At 43.0% G+C, this 21842-nt stretch overlaps 1 protein-coding gene across 2 annotated transcripts in view; it reads right to left on the bottom strand.

Annotated features, from left to right (window-relative positions):
- The window catches only part of LeuRS-m (Leucyl-tRNA synthetase, mitochondrial), a 52566-nt gene extending 30876 nt beyond the window's left edge, over nucleotides 1-21690 (bottom strand). The window contains exons 1-8 of one of the 2 annotated variants that reach the window (XM_077647524.1): nucleotides 21529-21690; nucleotides 18796-18879; nucleotides 15548-15676; nucleotides 12119-12210; nucleotides 5707-5767; nucleotides 5503-5592; nucleotides 1672-1815; nucleotides 17-374 (exon numbers count right to left, since the gene is read on the bottom strand). In XM_077647524.1, the coding sequence (XP_077503650.1) occupies nucleotides 17-374; nucleotides 1672-1815; nucleotides 5503-5592; nucleotides 5707-5767; nucleotides 12119-12210; nucleotides 15548-15676; nucleotides 18796-18879; nucleotides 21529-21609 (1039 nt within the window). In that variant the 5' untranslated portion in view covers nucleotides 21610-21690. Of the gene's footprint in view, nucleotides 1-16; nucleotides 375-1671; nucleotides 1816-5502; nucleotides 5593-5706; nucleotides 5768-10045; nucleotides 10328-12118; nucleotides 12211-15547; nucleotides 15677-18795; nucleotides 18880-21528 lie in introns of those variants that run through there. The other variant, XM_077647525.1, reaches the window with a different exon arrangement.
- Between the last annotated feature and the right edge of the window lie 152 nt (nucleotides 21691-21842).

Below are 21842 nucleotides of genomic sequence, written 5' to 3'. Positions count from 1 at the left end.
GCAACGCTGGACTCACCCAAATGGCAACTGGTAGCCCGAGGAAACTCAAACTTGCTGGACACAAGTAGTGGGACCTTCTTTCCTGAGATGGGGTTGAGTGCATAATAACTGCTCTTTCCTGCAGCACTGTCAGAGCCATTTGCAATGGACAACGCCAGACTATGGTCCGGAGAGAGGGCCACAAATGTCACAGCGCCCAAGAATTCAGGCTGCTCAGTCCATACACGCAGCAGATCTGAATGAGGTGTCCCACAGCTGTCGATGACGGTCCACTCAAATGAAAAGCCTGTACATTCTCCAATCCAGCCACGCTGAACGGGACCAACGTCATCCCAGTCATTGCGCTCCGAGTCACAAAGGCCCGAGAGGAGGTCCTGACAACAGAAAGGGTATTGGAAGGTGAAAACAAGATTCTAACTTAAGAGGACAAAACAACCCATTCTTTTAGCTTCAATCTCATGCACACACAGACAAAAAAATAAGTTTTACAGTTCACTTTAATGCACACTGCACCTAAAGTTGCTGTTCCCAGTGGATTCTGCAAGCAAGCAACTTGAGACCAAATTTAACCAATTTTCTTCCTCTAGATATGCTATTGCCACATGGCAATAGCATATCTAGGCATTTATACAAAGAGCACATGTGCTGAGATTTAGAGCATGAAGCTTGTAGTATTACTGTTACAGATACTGCACAACTAAGCTCTCATTTTTGTTTTCCAACAATGCCATCACATTTGCACAACTCTGTTCAGCCACCGCGGTGGCTCAGTGGTTGTGGTGCTCGGCTGCTGTTCAGAAAGACGCAGGGTCAATCCCGGCTGCGACAGTCGCATTTCAATGGAGGTGAAATGCTGGAGGTCCATGTACTGTGCGATGTCAGTGCATGTTAAAGAACCCCAGGTGGCCAAAATTATCCAGAGCCCTTCATTATGGCGTCCCTCATAGCATACGTCGCTTTGGGACGTTAAACCCCATAAACCAAACTAAACGTTTATATAAAGTGAGACTAAGGAATTCACAAGGGCTTCAGCACACGGCATACTCTGGAACTGCCATTCATCAGCACAATGGTGCATTCTGCAATTTTTTTCTTCTTGTGCAAAAAGTAATCATAGACACTTATAAACACTGCTTGAAAATTTGGTAGTATCAGTACCAGTATGCTCATCGACCTTTGGCTGTACAGTCAAAAATAATTGTTTGCAGGACATGCGAGTTACAAGAAATTAAATTTCCTTGTGGCCTAATGCAGTCTGGGACAGGTGCATCGTTCGCTTGCATGTGAAGTACCCCAGCAGGTTCCTCAATTCTCCTCTATCCTTCAAGGCCTTGCTGTCAGGTGGACAGACTGCAACTCTTACTACTACTTTCACAAGAGCAAACACCTACTTGAATACAGCTTGAAAAACAACTTTTGCAACTTAAACAATTTGATTCCATCACAGATCTAAGTAAAAAAAAAAAAACTAACCTCCACGCAAGTCAACCCCCTTGTTTTTAACCTGTAATTTTACTGAAAAGCATTAATTCACTTATGATCACTCTCTCAGCCACAGCTTTTTCTCAGAAATTTTTAAAACTTCACTCATCTTGCAAACCGGTACAGAATGGAATGGCTTACAGCATAAAATGCAAAAAGATGAGGTAATTAAATCAGCAGAAAGGTTACCTTGGAAAGATAGGTAGTACGAATAAACCATTGCCGAAGGTTTTTCTTTTCCACCACGGCACCTGAACGCCAAGAGCGACCCTCAGCATCCACTTGCTCATCTGCCAGCACTGTCTTGTCCACAGGATCCCAATGAACCACCGCCTGTACAAGCATACACAGCAAAAGTGGACTTTGCCTAAGTTAACATGAAAAAAAAAAAAGAGCACCAAATTTCATCACCTAGCCACACACCAATGCTTCACAACATAGCTTCCCAGTCATCACTCTCTTGCAAGCTAAACTGAGAGTTTCAAACTTTGCAAGCTAATAACTCTAATAGTCACTATTTAAAAATAAAAACTAGTGCTCAGGGGCTCTTCACTCATAGTATAAGAACTTATAGTTGACTTTACCTTAGTAAATACCTCGTAGGCAATGGTAAGTAAGCTGATCGGGCTAATTTTTCAAGTCCTTGGCATCTCCTTTCTTATGAATTAAGATAGTGTTTGCGTTCTCCCAAGCTTCCGGTGCGGTTGAGGTCATAAGGCATTGCATATACAGAATGGCTAGTTTGTCTAGCACAATCTCCCCTGAGTCTTTCAACAGATCTGCTGTTACCTGATCCTCACCAGCTGCTTTCCCCCTTTGCATTGTTCCTAAGGCTTTCTTTATTTCTTGTTTCGTTGATGAAGGAATGACTCATTGCTTTGTGCTGCTGTATCTTATTAACATTCTGATTTATTTTTTATTTATTTATTTATTTTACCCTCAGGGCAAAGCATTACAGAGGGGAGTGGGTAATACATAATAACACTGAAAATACAAACAGCAGAGAACAATAAATTATCACAACATAGATAAGTTAGAACAAGTGATCAACACAATATACCATTCAATAGAAGCGGTAACAGCAGACCTAAACAATACATTGGCTAGTGTAAAGATTTGGGTAGAACTCTTCGGTCACCTTAACTATCTTCTCCATATTGCTAATGACATTGCCCTCCTTGTCTCTTAACGCATACATCTGGTTTTTACCTATGACTAGTTTCCTCTTCACCGCTTTTAGGCTACCTCCGTTCTTTAGAGCATGCTCGATTCTCTCCATATTAAACTTCCTTACGTCGGCTACCTTGCACTTATCTATTAACTTCGATAGCTCCGCTATTTCTATTCTGTCTGTAGGGTTAGATGCCCTCATGCTACTCATTACCCATTAGTATTCACCAAAGCGCAGCCATATGGCTGGCTACAAACGGAAGCTAAACAGCTTTCACGAAAACTTCACAGAGTCCAGGGTTCAAACCAGAGACCACCGCATCACTGGAGCAGTCACTTTACGAATTGACGAATTTTAGTTCAACTACAAAATTTCTGTGAAAGCTGTTTAAGTTTCTTTTGTAGCCGTATGAATGCACTTTGGTGGATGCTAATGAGTAATCACTCCCTTATTCCAAATCAACTCCACCTTGGGAGATTCCTCTACACATTGCACCAACACTATTCCCACTTTGAGTTCTTGATAAATTCGCTCGTCTCATAAACTAGCTGTCCCAGTTAGCTGTTGGCAGAGCGTCTGCTCGGGTGAGGTGGCGGTCCCAGGTTCGAACCCTGGATCAGGATGAATTTTTCTTCCACTACAAAGTTTCTATGAAAGCTCTTTAGCTTTCCACTGCAGCAGTATGGCTGCACTTTGGTGGATGCAAATGATTAATTACTCCCTTCTACGAAACAGCATGAAAAAATAAATACAATTAAAATTATTTAGTGATCTTTGGTGATCCATGTATACTAATGGCTTATATATTGTGACGAAGAAGACAAAGCTGGCAGTGGCGTGGGATGGAGCGCTCGCGCTAGGCCAGCGGCCATTAAATCATATCATTGCCATCAGTCACCTTGCCTCATTCTTCGGCTGGCTGCCACGTAACATTTGGTTGAGGTGCTGGGTGATCATGGCCATCCTGGTCTCGCAGCTTTGGCGTCCTGCGCCTGCCATGGTCATCACCCGTGTGTACCTGGTCTGCCCAACCTGGCTGCGCCCCAGCCTGCCAGACCTGAACCAACCTCGCCGCTCACCCCAGCCGCGTCCCTCGCCTTGACCACAAGACACGACGAAATTACGACGCTGCCGCGACCAGAACTATGACCCGACCTGCCCACACGCGAGGACACCCCCCCATTGCCCATGCCGTTCAGTGCGTCCAGGGGCCTCAGCCGTCAGCTCCCACCAACATGCAGCCCGGATGCTTCGTATCACCATTACAATATCATTACAAGCAAGAAAACATGCAACCAAAATATGGTTTCTGTACTCTGGTAACTAGCTAAGCCTTCTGCTTGCAACAACAGAGTTTTCCGCGTAATTTATACAAGTTTTTATCTTTACGAAATCAATCAATTATAAAGAAGCAATTATTTTTGATTGGAGTTATGCTGTGTAGTAGACAAAATGGCTATGTTAAGGGGGAAATGAAGAGGTTTTAAAATTTGATGAGCCTAATGAGGTCAAAACAGTGAAACATACATGTAAAGCATGCGAAGTCTTCTTGCGATAGTATTTTAAATGGTGATATAATCACTCAATAAAGCCGCCAAATAAAGACTTCTCCGCAGCACACAGCACCGGCCAGGCGGCGCAACAGCCTATTCGCGCCTTTCCCTCTCCTCTCATGACTTTTGCACGCTGGAAGGTCAGCGCTCCTCCGTCGGCCCCACGACCGGGGGCGGAGCTTCCTGGCACCCGCCGGAGCTACGAGGCTTACTGGCCACGGCCATGCTAGCTGCCTGATGTCTGAACGAATCTAACCAATAGCCATCTTTGAACTGGTATATGCAGGTGTGAGCGACTGAGGAGGGTGCGAGCATGAAATAAGTCGCTGGAAAGGGGCTAGCCAACTTTAGCACGTGATTGTGGGTTCTCCGCTCAATGTAGAAGTGTATTATTTGGCTCAGGTGTTCATGACAACACAATGCAGCGATTAAGCGAGTTGATGTGCTCTCTTCAGAAGGTTTTTCAGAGCCCCTTTAAGCACTTTGTACACAAATGTGTACATTAATTATGAAGTCACAGCTTTTTCTCACAGTGTGCTCTAACTAGCAGAAATTTCTTCACTTCAGGCAATTTTAGCATCCTTCACATTGTAAACAGGATGCTTTTTATCCCTGCTAGCAAATGTTGAAAAAAATATTTTACAAAACAGTGAGGTTGGTATCATGTCTTCCATCGTTTTCTTGCCGAGAGATTTTGCCACCAGTACTAAAAATGTCAATTTTTTTTCTAAATGTTTCACATCATGTGTGTCTTCGAAGTACAAAATGATTTTATGACCACCAGGATGATGATTTCATAAATCCTGATGTTTTAATATTAGTTTACAACTATTTTGACAGTTCGTAAGAAAGATTTTATGTGCCTGTAAAAAATTAACCACTGGTGTTTTCTGTTGGAAAACCACTAAAGTGGCTTTCTTGAGGTGTGAATATGCTATTTAGGCCAAAAAATGCATTTTGAATAGAAATTTTAAATGATACCTGAAAGAGTTTTGGTTATGAGATGTAATGAATAATTTCTAACAGATGTATTATTGTATTTAAGAAGGCATTTAATGTTGTTATATAGACTCCTTTCCAGATATAATAGGAAGCTGACACTAACCAGATAGTGTAAAGGTTTGTACACATACAGTTGCAAATCAATGCATTGTGTCTGAAGCTCCACTCCCAATTTTGTGCACCATGCTGCTTGCTTCCTTCTTTCTCTTCAATCTATTTTCCTCCTCTTCATAACCACTGCCACACCCAGAGAAACAAGCAACATGAATAATGCTACACAGAAATGAACATTACATTTTTTTGGTAAACGAGTCCTTTTTCATAAAGTTTTAGGAACAGGTACTGGGTCCACTTGTAATAGCCTGGATCACATGTTGAGAGCTCCTGCAAAAAAGAAAAAGCATGTACAGCTGTGACATGCATTATCTAATATGTGCCCACAACTTTAAGACACAGTAATAGCATTGACTAGGCCCTTTTGTGATATTGGTTACTTACCCGGCTCCAGTCAAAGTTGAAGTTTAAGTCCTTGAGCTGCTTTTTCATTGACTCTATGTTTCTGAAGAAAAAAAAGAGAAACACATCTGCAACTTATACAAATGCACACATATGGAAGGTCTTGCATTACTCCAAGTGAGAATTTCTAAACGAATTCCTAACACTCCACGTCAGTTCCCAATAGAAAACCTAACAGGGAAGACATTTTACTTTTCATATACCTCAAGGCTAAATGCAACTGCAATACTGTGCTGGCCTTTGCAAATAGCACTTCCATTCTGGCTATGACAAAAAACAAGGAAACATAAATCCAGTTCCACAATGACCTATGATACCTTGAGCCCCAATATGTCATGCCTACAGAAGTTAACAGAAATGAGATAAGATTTTAAGCAAAAGGTTTTTGTTCTCAATTTCTATGTAAAAATATATGTGTACTCTGCTGTGCAATTTTACAGAATGAATATACGTGCAAGTGCAATGAAGTCAACTGTATATAAAAGGAATCAGCATCATGCTGTCTACCCTAAATGATGACATATACCAGTGCTGCAATATTCTACTGGCTTTTGCACATTGCCAATTCTGTTCTGGGTAAAACAAAAAATAACAAGACATGAATACACTTCCGCACTGACCCATGGAGATGTACAATATATTTTGAACTCCAATAAGCTATTGTTACGTGCTTAGTATGCACGGGGGTTCATTTACAGAGGGATCGATCGAAGCAGGACCACGAAGAAACCTACAAGCGTACTTCTGCCCTGCCTCTTCTTTTTCCTCTACCGATCCCTACCGTTGATCTTCTTCTTCTTCAATCGATGTTTGATGAAGGTGCATAACATTTCCCTCCTCGCAGACAAAGCCCGTCGGGCGAGTCAAACAGAACCTCTCGGATGAAATCGCTTGAGGCGGGCTACACGCACCACCTGAGACTGGCGTGACCATCGACCACTTGCAGTTAGGCATGCTATAACGTAATTCAGGTCGCTTATGCACTCTAACACAACAAACGGTCCAGTGAAGTGTGACAGCAGTTTCTGACAAAGACCACGCTTGCGTAGAGGTGTCCACAACCACACAGTATCAGCAGGAACATAACAAACTTGTAGGTGTCGGGCGTCGTAGCAGTGCTTAGAATGCTCTTGTGTAGATAAAATTCGAACGCGGGCAAGCTGGCGAGCTTCTTCAGCTCTGCAGAGTGTGGTAGCAAGAGAAGGCTAATGATGAATGGAAAATGGCAGTATGGTGTCGAGGCGACAGCAAGGCGAGAGAGCATAGAGCAGGTAGAAGGGGCTGTAGCCAGCTGTCTCATGTTGTGCTGTGTTGTGTGCAGGAGTAATGAACGGGAGGACGCCATGCCAGTCCTTATGATCTGCAGCAACGTACATAGCCAGCATGGTGGTGAGCGTCCGATTTGTGCATTCTACCACACCGTTTGTTTTAGGATGTTATGGCATTGAGTGGCGAAAACTGCAGGCGCTGCGGCGGAGAAGTTCTTCGACAACGTCCGCTGTGAATTGGCGTTTACGGTCACTAATAAGAACTGCAGGAGGGCCGTGCCAAAGAATGACGAATCGGAGTAGGAAATGAGATACTTCAGACGCAGTAGCGGCTGGTATCGCGGCTGTCTCACAACAACGGGTTAAATAATCTACGCACACAAGAATCCATTGGTTTCCTTTAGAGGACCATGGGAAAGGTCCAAGAAGGTCAATGTCAACGTGCTCAAACAGTGCTGCTGGAGGTGTGACTGGCCGTAGTTTTCCCGGTGTACTTGAAGTCGGCAGCTTAAAGCGTTGGCACTGCACACAGCTGGCTACATAGCGCTGGATAGTTGAATGCATTTTAGGCCAGTAAAATCGCTGTTGTGTGCGGTGGAGTGTACGGGCCACTCCCAAGTGCCCAGACATGGCATCGTCGTGCATCATTTCAAGAACTGTGATGCGTAGGCTTTCTGGCACGACAAGAAGCATGTGTGCTCCTCCAGAAGCGAAATTCTTCTTATAAAATAATCTCTCGCGAATGCAAAAAGTGTTCTTTACAGAATCTTTGGTGGCATCAAACAAAGAGGTTAATGTTTGGTCTTTGCGTTGCTCAGCTCGGAAAACATCGGGGAAGGCTTGTGAAAGTGAAGCCAAGTATTCATCGACGTTGTCTGCGTCGTCATCAGTCGCTTGAAGCGGCAAACGCGAAAGACAATCAGCATCTGAGTGTTTACGGCCGCTTTTATGCACCACAGTAAAATTAAATTCTTGTAGGCGCAAAGCCCATCGAACGAGCCATGCACAGCAGTCACGAAGATTCACTAGCCAGCAAAACGAATGGTGGTCAGTCACGACAGTGAAAGCATTCCCATACAGATAGGAGTGGAAGCACTGTACAGCGAAAACAACGGCGAGACATTCTCGCTCAGTAACCGTGTAATTCCTTTTGCACTTACTCAACGAGCGGCTGGCATATGCTACCACGTGCTGATCGTGGCCACGGCGATGTATAAGTACAGCGCCGATACTGATAGCACTTGCATCAGTGTGCACTTCAACTGGTGCTGATGGGCAGAAGTAGTGTAGGATGAGGCCCGAGGTCAAAATAAATTTCAAATGACAGAAAGCTGCGTCACATTTGCTGGTCCAAGTGAATGGTGCATCTTTATGCAGTAGACGTGTGAGTGGGTAAGCAATGTCCACAAACCTTGGTATAAAGCGTAAAAAGTATGAGCAGAGCCCTAAAAAGATCTGCAGCTCTTTTACTGATTGGGGCACTGTAAAACTTTTGACACCTTCAATTTTCTTGGGATCTGGTCAACACCTTCTTTATCAACTAAGTGACCAAGAACAATTGTTTCATGGTTCTCAAAATGACATTTCTTTGAATTCAGGGCAAGACCAGCTCATTCCATGCAATCAAGCACGATATCCAGACGGCTGTTGTGCTCACTAAATGTTTTGCAAAAAATTACAACGTCGTCAAAAGGATTGTATCCATGAACCGCTCGAATGTTGCAGGCGCATTACATAATCCAAAAGGAATAACGTTAAATTCATAAAGTTCATCTGGTGTTATGAATGCCGTTTTTCTTTATCTGCAGTGTGCATGGGGATTTGCCAGAAGCCTGATCTCAAATCAATTGAAGAAAAGTATGAAGCTGAGTGCAGACAGTCAATTGCGTCATCTATACGTGGAAGCGGGTAGACGTCTTTCTTTGTGGCTGTATTTAAGCGATGGTAGTCAACACAAAACCTCCATGTGCCATCTTTTTTCCTAACAAGGATAACTGGAGCTGCCCAAGGATTAGAAGATTCTTGAATAATGCCGCGCTTAAGCATCTCTTGAACTTGGTCATCTATTAACTTACGTTCAGTTGCTGAGACTCGATAAGGCTTCTGGCGTATCGGAGGTGCGGACCCGGTGTTGATCGTGCGACGAATACGACTGGTAGGCAGCGGTGTTGAGTCATCCTTGGCAAAGTCGAACACGATCACGTGCTTCAGAAGTAGTTCCACTAGAATGCGATGCTCGGTTGTAGAAAGAGACGCATTAATCATAGCCTTAACTTGTGTCTCCATATCTCATTGCACGTGCTCCTCAATGCCAGAGCTGGTTAACGCTGCGACAGAACCTGACACGCCGTCCTCGAGACGGGCGAGTTTTAGGCCCCAAAGCAACACAGCTGGCTCTTCAGGGTGGTTGACTGTCCACAGCTTGGTGTGGCCTCTGACCACGGGAACGGCGCAACAAGGCACGAGGATACTCTTCTTAGAGCAGGCGAGTGTCGTAGGTTCTACTACAGCTTCAAAAGATTTGCACTGACTGTGAATAGAAAGAACCCGCACGAATGCTGCAGATAAAGCTGGTACAATAGTGTCTTCTTCCACCACAAATGCTCCAAAATCAGGTGTTGAGTCATCAAGAGCCAAAAGTAGTGAAGAATTCAAGGCAATTTCTCCCGTACAACAGTCTAAAGTTGCACCACACTCTTCCCTCAAATCAATCCCAAGAATCACATCATGCGTTGACCGAGGCAGCACTGCAAATTCTGTTCTAAACGTTAGGCCACCAATAACAACATCCGAAGCACACACACCAAGTGGAACCAAAGGTTCACCACCGACACCACGGAATAACGCTGCACAGTCTCCCCCCCCACCACCACCACCACTAAACATTACTTTCCTGCCTAAACGGTTCTTAAACCTCGAACTCATAGCAGATACTGTAGCTCCAGTGTCTACAAGAGCCATTGTTTTCACACCATCAATAAACACTTCCAATTTGTTCTTCAACATAAACACGGGTAGAGGTATGGACATCATCGACTCGCCGGCGGCCTCACCTACATTGGCCACGCCTCCTAGTTTCCCGGAGGCGGAGGGGAAGCGGGGAAGGTGACTGTCGTTGGCACTGAGGTGGTGGCGTCACATTGCTATCAAATGCAGGTGATGAACTCTGCAAATGTGTCGAATGGTATGTGTCCCAAGCGGACATAGTCGGGGATCGCTGCTGTTCGGTGTGCAGTTGTCCGTGAATATTCGCCGGGGGTCGGTAGTCTTGAGCAGTCGGGAAACGGCAGCGTAAATATCTAGCGATATGCCCTGCAACGCAACACCGTAACACAACGGCTGAGAGCACCAGCAATCGCCATAAGAGTCCAGGCGAACAAAGTCACGACGTTGGTTCTAGCCAGGCTTTCGCTACTGACGAACCACATGTTCAGGGTAGGTGCGCCTCCTTTGTATAACATTGGGCAGAGTGGCATAACCTTGGGCAAAGTGGCTCCGATTGTCCATATGCAAAGCGCTGCTAGGTTGGGCCCACGGAGTGGACAGGGCGGCGACATCTGCCAGCGGTGCACAACTATGCCACAGATATTCCGCACGGCAGAAGGTGTCCCTGGACCTCGCGCACAATCTCTCGTATCATATCAGCCATAGAATGTGGAGGACAGGCTTCAACACTGGCTACAGAGGTGACATTGGCCAGTCTTCCAAATTTAGGAGTGATTCGACGCAGCTTAAGAGCTTCAAACGTTCTACAATGTTTTATAATGTCGGCGGTGGTGGTGCTAAGGCTCTCTGCTACTCAGGAAATTATAAACGCCTTCCTCAATTCTTTTTAGGGAATGGCCGACTTTGTCTTCTTCAAGCATACTGGAATTCACTAACTTGCACAGCTTTAAGATAGCTTTGATGTATTGTATGCAGTGCAAGGTTCTCTGGGTACTTGCGCCCTGTGAAGCAATGTCTGTTCCAATGTATGTACTAGAGCAATGTCTATACAAAAGAATAGTCAGTGGGACTGAGACAAGGGCACGAGAGAAAGGTTTTGTAGCAAAATTCAGTGTAACTGTGCAACATATGTACTCTTGTCACACACACTGTAGGATGAATGCAATGTCTTGGTCCATAAGTGCACCACAATATGTCCCGATTCAACCAGCCCAAATGAGAGAAGGCATGTCTAACTCTCAACTCCACAAGTGTTGCCTCTAAGCGCTGATAACAGAGCTGGGCAGATTATTTGCTGCTTGTGTATCCTGGAGACTTTTATCCCGGAAAGTATGTGTACCCCATGTTACCACAGTGGAGACATGGCATACAGCAGCGCAGTTACCACTTGCTGGTTTTGTGATACTTATGGTACCTTTTCCAAGTTCACGCAAACAAATTAACACAGCCATTCCACCGAGCAATGCTGCCATCCCATTCAGACCTCAGGCATGTTGGCTTGAGAATTTCTGCAGCAGACTAGAATGAACCTGGGTACACATAAAATAATTCAACACTGCACAACCCGTCCTTAACAGTACCATATGCCACAGCGCTTTTAAAATTTTCACCTTCAATAAGTGATCACTCACAACTGACCACAACCTTGAAATGCACCTATAATGGGAATATAAGTGCTGAAACCATGAACAAGATTAAGAAGCATAATTCCTGTGGTGTCCCCATTGCAATACAAGATTGCCCACATCTGCCACATTCAAGTTTCATAAGGATGTCTATGTGCTTAAGACCACTAAAGTGCATGAGGAAACATTCTCATCGAGTATAATTAGAATCTGACACAAACCCTTTTCTAGCATATATTTTCAAATATCTACAACAACAAAGCTTGTTTATGGGGTTTAATGTCCAAAAGCGACTCGGGCTATGAAGGTCGCCGTAGTGAAGGGCTCCGGAAATTTCGACCACCTGGGGTTGTTTAACATGCACTAACACCGCACAGAACGCGAGCCTCTAGAATTTTGCCTCGATCGAAATTCGACTGCCGCAGCCGGGATCGAACCCGCGTCTTTTCGGGTCAGCAGCCGTGCACCATAACCATTGACTGAGCCACAGCAAGTACATGTGGAGTCACTCAGAATTTCACACTAACGAAAGTCTTCAGAGAAAGAAAAGCCCACTTTTCTGTCCATGCTCTGGGATTTTCATTCCTCTCCACAGCTGCATTCTCGGCTGGCAAGCCAAAACTGTCCCAGCCCATAGGATGGATAACCTGCATTGAGGAAGCAGCTATTCAGACAAGGCAAAAAAGCGATAAATTGGATGGTAAAACCAACAATGCTCCCTTTTAAACTGAAGCAAACCTCACAAAAGATCCATAATAATAAAAATGCTTATGAAACAAGTTCTGACAACAACTTACTATTGTGCATTCCACAGGTCATGCTTTGATAATCAGTGTTACCATAAGCATATGCGCAGCAGGCACGAAAGAAGCTCGTAGAACTGAGTCAAAATTCTGCTACCTGTGAGGCACAAATTCTACCTAGTCACACCTATATGCATGAGCATTAAAATAAATTCAGCCGCATTTCATGACCAGTCCTGCACGTGCCTCTGAGTGTTGTATAATGACTCTTGGAGGGACACCGAAGATAAATTGAAATTTGCCTGTATTGATATACTACAGCATCCCAATGACAAGGAAACCACTTTAACCGAAAAAGGAGATTTTATAAGCTATAAGACCACAAAATATATTTTATAAGACTACAAAATAAAATACAAGATCTGCCATCAGCGGCCGATTTCGCAAGCAAATTGCATGCTGTGACATTGAATTTTGGGTGCAGATCCCAGAGGCTATGCTACACTTCAAAACGCGTGCAACCAGCCCTTCTCGGTGTAGGCATCACAAGTTCAAATCAAGTGGAAGGAAAATTTTTCAGTCATATTTTCTCAGCCATAAATGGGCCTTTTGCTGCCAGAAAAAACATTTACATACCCAGATTGAGATATAGAGTCAACTGCTACTGGAAAAAATTCAATGAAGTTGCTCTTAGTGTCCCTTTATATCCTTTCGGGGAATTTCTTATATGGCCTACACAGGCCCCATTCACATATACAATAAGTTGCATGTTTGCCTTGACACCTGCCACAACATTTTTTCTATAGTACTAGTTTCCTCACATTAAAACTCCCCAGGGAGATTGCATACTGAAATTAATTCACATAAAGCAACATTGCACATAGCAAAATAACATAGCACACAGCATAGTTGATCAGACCTGCACTCATAAAAGCAACTTCAGCCAGCCAAGTGCACTGCTACTACTGTCTGCCAGCATTGGCAGAACTCGCAAAGGCAGAACTCGCAAAAGACCAGTAGAAATTTTGGTCATTGTTTTCCCAGCAAATGGTCATGCAAGTCCACTTGGCTGGCTAACTCAAACGGCCAGTTGGGCCATTTTGCAAAGATGAAAGTTAGCCACTTCTATGGCATGAGCCAGGCAGGTACTAACCCCAAATCCATTGCAATAAGGGTGAGTAAAAAATTTACCTCAAAATGCTGATTAAAAATTGCAATCCTGCAGTGTGCGGTTCTATGCTGGATACGTTGTTCCACACTGCCAGTTTGGGCAGTGTGTTGTGGTCCATCACCATGACATAAAATATGATGTCACGAGAGTATGCAAAAGATGGCCGTCCCTTTGGAAGTGTGCGCTTGAGAGGAGCAGTGTGCAGCTGTTTGTTTTTTGACAAGCAAGGGTGAAAAACAGTGATATTCATTGATGAGTGAAGGAACAGTATGGGGATACCTGCCTGCCACTTCAGCAAGTTTATGAGCTGCACAGCAAGAAAAGTGGAGGTGTAGCATAGGCTGACAAAGTTTAACAAGGATGATGAGGTTGAAGCAGTGGTGTGTGGCTGTAGGGCGAATATGAAGAACTTTTTCCTTTCAGAATACAGGCAACGGTGAAACACTGGTCCACCTGTGTTGGATGTGCTGCGGTCCATGTTGAAAAATGATAAAATACTTTTTTCATCACTCTTCACTTCTCACAAAATAAAAAAATATTAAACTTACTTTCTGTATGCCCCATATATGAAGTGTGTCTGGAAAGTAAAGATACAAAGGCCCAGCACAGCATTGAAAAATTTTTACTCCTCAAAACCCAAAAGTAGTCATTTATATTTCATTCTTCCACGTATTCACCTTGATGATCCAAACAATTATTTAGCTTGGAAATCAGCTTTTCGATGCCATGTTCATAGAAGTCTCCTGCATATCATGTAAATTATGCCATGACTCCTCTTGTGAAATCGCTAGTGGTTTTCCAGTGGGATGATTCTTCAGATCAACAAACAAGCGATAATAACCAGGTGCGAGGTTCAGGCTATGAGGGGCATGTTCCAAGACCTTCCACTTAAATCTTGCCAGAAGCAAGGTGGTGGTGTGCGTGGTATGAACCCGGGCATTGTCATGAAGCAGGCATATGACACTTCTTAGCAGTCCCTGCTGTTTGCTTTAAATGCACTGCTGTAACTGTTCCAAGGTTTCTCAATATGCAGCAGAGGTAATTATTGTAACTGGAGGCATGAAGTTTGTTTTCATGAAATATTGTCCATTGTCACCCGCCTATTCCAATAAATTCCATCTTCAATTTGGCAAAGGTCACTCCTCCTTCTGAGATTTTACGGCACCACTTCACAACATTCTGTCGATTCTTAACACCATCAGAAACAGCACTGGTCAGATGGCGCACAGCCACTTCTGGTTCGCCTCTTGCATGCATGGAGAAAGCTCATCATGGATTGCACCCCGCGCTTGGCAGAAGTCTGGATCTGCGCAGATATCTTTAAAGTGTGCTACACAGCCATGCATTGGCGGAGCACGGTAAACCAGAGGGGAGAGGGAAGGGTTCAAAGTATATGGCAGTGCTCCCAACTCTCGACTAGCTTTGTAACTCATTGGGCAGCGTGCGGTGTATTCTTACTTCCCGGACACGCCTCGTATACCCAGAGAAATTTGAGCATATACAAACCAATGGTATAAGAGAAAGTTTGTTTATGTCAGTACACATCAAACACAGGTTACCGTGTGCAGCTTTTGTTGTGCAGATTTCTCCACAGTGTGTATGAAACATTGGCATTTCTACTTTGAAAAGTCTATAAATACATATTTCTATTTCGATTTCTATATGTGGCTTGTACCAACATTACATCAGCTACCATTATGGTGGACCAGAAGCAGAGTGAATATACGTGTTTCTATAACCTGTTTATTGCCACCTGCTCCAGCCTGAACCATGGAAGCTTTGCACTGTTAACCATCATGGCACCCGTGATGTCAATCACGTACAAGCCATCCGTTTTTACACCTTCTATTCCTCCTCCATTATTCTGACTTCAAGTATGTGAAAAGAGCGCTTACTGTGGCGCCTGCCTTTTTGTTAGGAACACACGCAAAAAAAAAAAAAACGATGTACAAGGTTTCTGAAGCAGGTTAAGCACCAGTTCTATTAATTATTTCCTGGTACAGCCACTGCAACACACTGAGTAGCCCAGATGTCAACTTAGGGAGTGACATGCAAACTGAAGAGCCTCACCTGTTTGCCATGCATGGCATAGAAGCGAGCATATGTGTCACTGATGGCATACACACGGACATGGCCGAGGTGCAGTTGCCCAGAGGGGTATGGAAACATGGACAGAACATACATTTTTTTGGCGGGATCCTGTAAAGTCAGAAGCAGAACACAAGCTTTCAGTAATCCAACAGCATAATGAAAAACAAATACTGTAATGTAAGAAATAAACTCCCCGACTTTTTGCCATGCTGTGTGGAAAAGTGACTGAGAGCTGTGTCACCTTACCCACAGAGGAAGCAACTCAATGAATACACATGATGGGGTGACCGTAGTCCTACTAATTTACTAGCTAGCACTTCACAAAGTTCACATGCTTACTCTAGAGCAAAAGCGACAGGCATGCTGTCATACACACCATATCCACATTCGTGCTGACCATGTTGGTAGCCATTATGGTGATGTCTCCTGATAGCCAACCAAGACTATCCGGATTAAGTACAGGGCATACTAATATGGCAACAACAATCCTTTTAGATCACCTGATGCTAACTGTATCACAATGGCCGCTACGAACATCACTTCTGCAGCATTTTTAAAATCTGGGTGCACAGAAGTATGGAGAAATTTTCTTTAAACAGATTTCAGCGCTTGTTGAAGCAGTGAGAGGTTGATTTCGCATCTCTTTTTGCATGACTGCTCTTGTCAGTACCATGATGGTGCTGCAGAGGGTTAGTATATACAACCTCCTCTCCACACTTCATCCCCCGTAGCACCTTTTTTTCATCACAAAGGAGTCATGCAGAGTAATTACATTACACAGCTTTTGCTTACTGATAATAAATATGACACTGGCAATGACAAAGGCTCAAGAAAACAGCTATCATAGTAAAACTTGTTTCACAATAACTTAATTTCACAAAAGTCTATCTTTTTCAAAATGTATACTAAGTGGAACTGAGTGGCACAACATAACTGAATTGACTCTGGACAGCCAGTTTACAGTCCTCTACTGGCACAAACACAAGTGCAAAAGCAAAGCGAGTCTATGCTTTATTCGTGACTACAAGTCAAAAACAATAAAGTGCCACCTTAGTGTCGAGAACTGGTTGAGTTTTTTATAATAAGTGACTTCTTGGTATTTTAGTGCCCGGCTTTGGCTACAGACCACAAGATAGTAACAGAAGTTTAGAGCAGCAGCACTTGAGGCAGTAAAAAGCTTAGTAAGTAGTTTCTGCTAAAGATGGTGAGCATATCTTGCAAGCACAGATTAATTAATGCTAAGCCTGCAGAAACAAAGGAAGAAGAAAGTTACCAAACAAAAAACAAAAAAGAGAGATAGGTGCAAAAAAATAAAATCAGCCAAACCTTTCATCACTGCACATGTAAGCCCATTACACAAATTTTCCCACCTCATGACTATGATGTGCAAAGACCAATAATAAACTATACATATCAGTCGACTGTTTATGGTTTAAGGAGTTTAACTCCCTGGTCATCCAGACTGCAGACCCCTCCACTGACGCGTCCCTTTTGCCCCGCTCCTGCCATTGAGGTAATGCTGAACCACTTTCTGGAAACTTGCCCTGAACTTGGGGCAGCTCATGATCCGTATTTACACAGCCAGGTTTACCACCCAAGTCACCTGTTAGGTACTAGCATGTGGACACACAGGCCTTGAGCCCTGTTAGCTTTCCTTAATTAATGAAATGAGCCTGTGCTTTTTCATTTAATTTATGCCAAAGGGCATATTAAAAATTCAAATATATTTTTTTTACTTTAGAAAGACCTTCAGTAAGGAGCTTCATGGTACACTATTACAGAAATTACAAATTGAGATGCATTGTTGTCCCTGATTATATTATCCGATATATTCAGGCCTACTTTAAAGACAGAACAGTACGTAGAGATTATTAATGACCCTTCATTAGTGCTTAGTGTCTCTTTAGAAATCACATAAGACAGAGAGTGGTACACAGAGATTAATAATGCCAATTTATAACTGCTTAGTACCTCTTCAGAAGTCCTTCAAGGAAGTGTGCTTGGACCACTTTTGTGCGTAATTTATGTTAATGATCTCTCTGAGCATATATTTGCTAACTCATTCACAGGTGACTGCATTGTGTTCAAACAAATGTCAAGTGAACATGACCACAGGTCTGTACAAAAGGCTGTCTTTTCTACTGATGAATGGTGTTTGAAATGGTGTTGCAGCTGGGGGTGGGGCTGAACAAAAAAAAAAAACTACTTTTGCACACAACTGGAAAAAGCTCGCTCAACATGTTCTGTTATTTTCTTTCTTCATGTAAGTGTCCTTTTATAAGCCAAGAAATATAAATACCTGGATATTACACTAACAAATCAGCTAAACTGATCAACACATGTAATGAATGTTTGTACAACAGCATTGCACAAATTAATGGTTTTTGAAAAGAGAACTATGAACTGCTCAGATACATATTAAGATCTTAGCTTATAATACTTGTGTAGGACCTGCAATCAAACAGGCCTCGCTAGTGCGGGACCCATATGCAAAAAGAGGACATCATGCAGGGGCGGATTTATGGGCAACTCTTGGAGGGGGCGTGTGGAGGATCCTAATTGTGCAATGCAGTTGTGGAACTTTCCGCACTGAAAAAAATACACTGCTGGCATCATGCAGGTTAAAATGTCAATAGGAAAACAGCTTGGTTTATATTTGGTAAATATAGAACTGCAGGTTCCCCATCTCACTTGATGCGTCCTAATAATACTCAAACACTGCAAACTCAAAGAGAAATTAGTCAATTGATATTTCTCCACAACAGCTTATCAGGGAAGAGTAAACTGAAGGTTCTGGAATGCATCAGGCTTCCTGCAGTGAGGACTCTTAACATCCATGAACACTTCAATGTTTTCACCTTCCCTAGAACTAGCAGTTTTAGGCATAGTTTTGTGCCCAGAAAACTGGAGGATTAGAATTCACTGCAAGCATGTGTATTTTTGTTGCATGATTTTGTTGGAGAATGCCGTCCATTTACCTGTTGCTAAAAACTGCAATATTTGTTTTTCTGGCTGTTCTGATTCACTCCTGCTTGAGCCAGCACACGGGCCTGCAGTATTTTCTAATAAATTAATTGATTCATTGTTACGTTAACATCACAGCAGCCATTCAGAGTTTTGAAATCTGTTTTCATTGGCTGGTAGTATGAAATATTCAAACCTTAATTACTGCAAACCTACATAAGGACAGAAGAAAAGCCGTTCACATGATGATAGAGCATGCTCACCACATGTTTAGGTGGCACTTGATTAATTTTGTCCTTCCAAAACTCTTCGACTTTAAGCCGTGTTGAAGCAGAGATCTTAGGGTCCTAGGACATTGAAAAAAAAAAATGTGTGAACACAGAGCATACACTACAACCCCGGCATAGTCACGTTGCATAGACTGCAAAAAAAAAAAAAAACATTACTATACCAACAAATTCACAAAATCAACAGACAATTTCCTTCTGTATTTACAGCCATGGAATTCCTTCAGAACAAGAATTTCTTATTTATTGCAAGTACAAACATGCATTTTATTTTGTTTCTATTTAAAAGTAACTGACAGCAAACTATGCATTTTGCCATGATGGTGGGCAGGGTTCCCACAATATATGCACAGGTGAAGTGTCACAATAAGACATATCTGCAGCTCACAGAACAAGCAAATAAATGTGGCAATGCATCACCAGCAAAAGTGGTGGGCAAGCAGTGCTTGCAACGGACTGGCTCCCATCACGATGTCAGTGGCCAGAAAAAAAAGCTGTACTTCACTAAAACTGCCCCAGATGTGAGTAGGGTACCAGTACTAAGACTACCTGACCTGAACATAATGGACTTTAGATTGCTTTTCTTTGCCATATACATTTCTTCATTGCATCCATCTTTACAAAAGGGAGGAAAAATTAAAGCTATGCTACGAAGCTTAGCTGAACATTTTGGCACACTTGGCACAAACTATTGTTCACTCCTTCTGCTTTCAACTCTGTTAAGCCATGTGGAGTTTAACGTTTTGAACTCTGGAATTCTCGGCAGCCTCGAAGGGCCACAAAAATAGCAAAGGAACTACTCTTAAGCTATACTACGCTCCAGGAGAATCAGGGACATGAAAAAAGCAAAAAAAATTGGACTTTTAAGTCATCTTAAGTAGCCAATCAGAGGCATGTGGCAAAAGAATTTCAGCCCAGAAATTCTCCTGGCTGCCAGAAGGATAGACATTGTCAAAAAATTATGTTCCACTACATCACTACAGCAAGAGTAAACATGCAGAAAAGAGAAAGAGGAATGTCACAAACCGTACACGCTTTCTCAATAAAATGAGAGTGAAAGTGTATGGGTACAAAAACAACATTCACAGTTATTTTTCTTTTTTAGTCATCACCTTTTTAATGCCTTCTCATCTTTTTCCCACCACAAGTACAGATTTGTTAGATGATTTTAGTGCTTTATCAGAAATGTAGTCAAGACCTCTCTACAAGGACAATAATACACTAGTTAACAGCAAATAGACACCAATTTTGCTAAACTAAACCAAAAAGCAAAGAGGTCTTTAGCGAACTGGCTGAAGTGAATGAGCATAACTTTCTGGAGGATCTGATATAGAGGGCAGCATCAGATGCATGACAATTCTTGTGGGTGCCATACGCTGTCTAGAACAGAATACTATGGACATTGTAGGAGTCACGACAGGAAAAACTAAAGGGGACAATTAATCCTTGCCTTAAGGGTATGACACGATAGCATTATTGGGTCCCTTCAGCGGTCTGGGGGTCCTCTTTGCATATCACTTCACAGACACGGATAATGTTCTTTCTTTCACCATCACATAACACTTTACCTATCCTTAAGAGTGCAATGCTATAACATTAGATATCCTTCCCGCTCAGTCCTCCTTTGTCGCCTAGGTTCGGCCTACATGCCCAAATATGCATAATTGGTCATTCTCTGCTTTACATTCATACATCGTGAGGAGACCTCACACCACTCCTGGCGCAGTGATGAAGCAATTTAACAATGCGTCACTGCCCCAGCAGGTGGCTATTTCAGACACAGCCACTGATGGGGATTGCGAGACCAAGGTTGCTCTTCCTGAGCAGCCTCTCGCGACCTGTCATTAATTTAGCTTCCACCTGCCATGGCAAGCAGGTTGTGATGATGCCACAAGGTCGCGTGACCTAGGTGGCCCACCTAGGTTGCTTCTCCGGGGATTTTTCGCCCACAACGCCGCCGACAACGACGACGCCGGATTTTCTGCAGAACAAGAACCTCAACCCTATCACGTTAAAATAAATCCAAAAAAGTTTAGTGGCAGAAGGCACTTATGTAATATGACTGAAAACAACAGTGCAGTGTTTCTTGCACAGTTTTCTTCACAGAAATGCCAATGCTTAATGGTTGCACAGGCCATACACTTATCCAGAAAGCAAGGTGCGTGAGCTAAAGAAGCAATATTCACAAACACCTATAAAATTTGCTGCGCTTAGGCACATTAATATCTTTTTTACTGGTGATAAATCGACAGCGTGATACCGTGAAATACATAGTTAACTCATGTTCTACAAATCCAAATCTTTCATACGTTAATCTACTTCACATATTATGAAGTTTACACTTGAACAAAAATAGTTACATCACAAATAAAAAAAACATAAATGTTCCAACATTTAACGAATGACATGGTCAGCCTCCTTCTGCAAAAAAATCGCATGTTACACAGAAAGTTCTAACCACAAAACACACTGACGCAGAACGCTTTCTGATTAGGTACAAAACAGAAGTTAACCGAAACTCATCTATCCGAGACAGCATTCCAAAAAAAAAAAAAAAAACTCCGCACCCTAGCAGCATATGACAGCCTAAACAACGTAGCTGCGTAAGAACAAAACCTAAGCAGGTTAAGTGCATGTCGGCTGCTCCAGCTGGGCTACTGAGGGTAACCGCGCCATACGATTTGAATGATGCACGTAAGGTCAGCTTACCCATACTGATGTAAGGCTAAATATATTCCTCAGGTCACGCTGCTGCTGTTTCTTTGCAAGGACCCTGATAATCATGAGCATCCTGCGCTATAACAACCGGCACCATTCAAAACAACTGCACATGATGCGCAAGAACATGCGGGCCGCGCTAGCTTCTAGGCTGACTTGGCTAGGCTGCAACTCGGCTTAAGCAAACCATTTACGGCGACCAGTCAAGCACTTCTGTCCGCTCTACCTTTGATATGAAAAGAAATAGAATTATCATGCAATTTTTATCCTGTGTAAAGCCTCAATATTATATGTCAACTATTTAC

Source organism: Amblyomma americanum, chromosome 1 (genome assembly GCF_052857255.1).
Source record: "Amblyomma americanum isolate KBUSLIRL-KWMA chromosome 1, ASM5285725v1, whole genome shotgun sequence".
Lineage (NCBI taxonomy): Eukaryota > Metazoa > Arthropoda > Arachnida > Ixodida > Ixodidae > Amblyomma > Amblyomma americanum.
The sequence above is the reverse complement of the archived record's forward strand: the minus strand, read 5'-3'. Positions and strand labels throughout refer to the sequence as shown.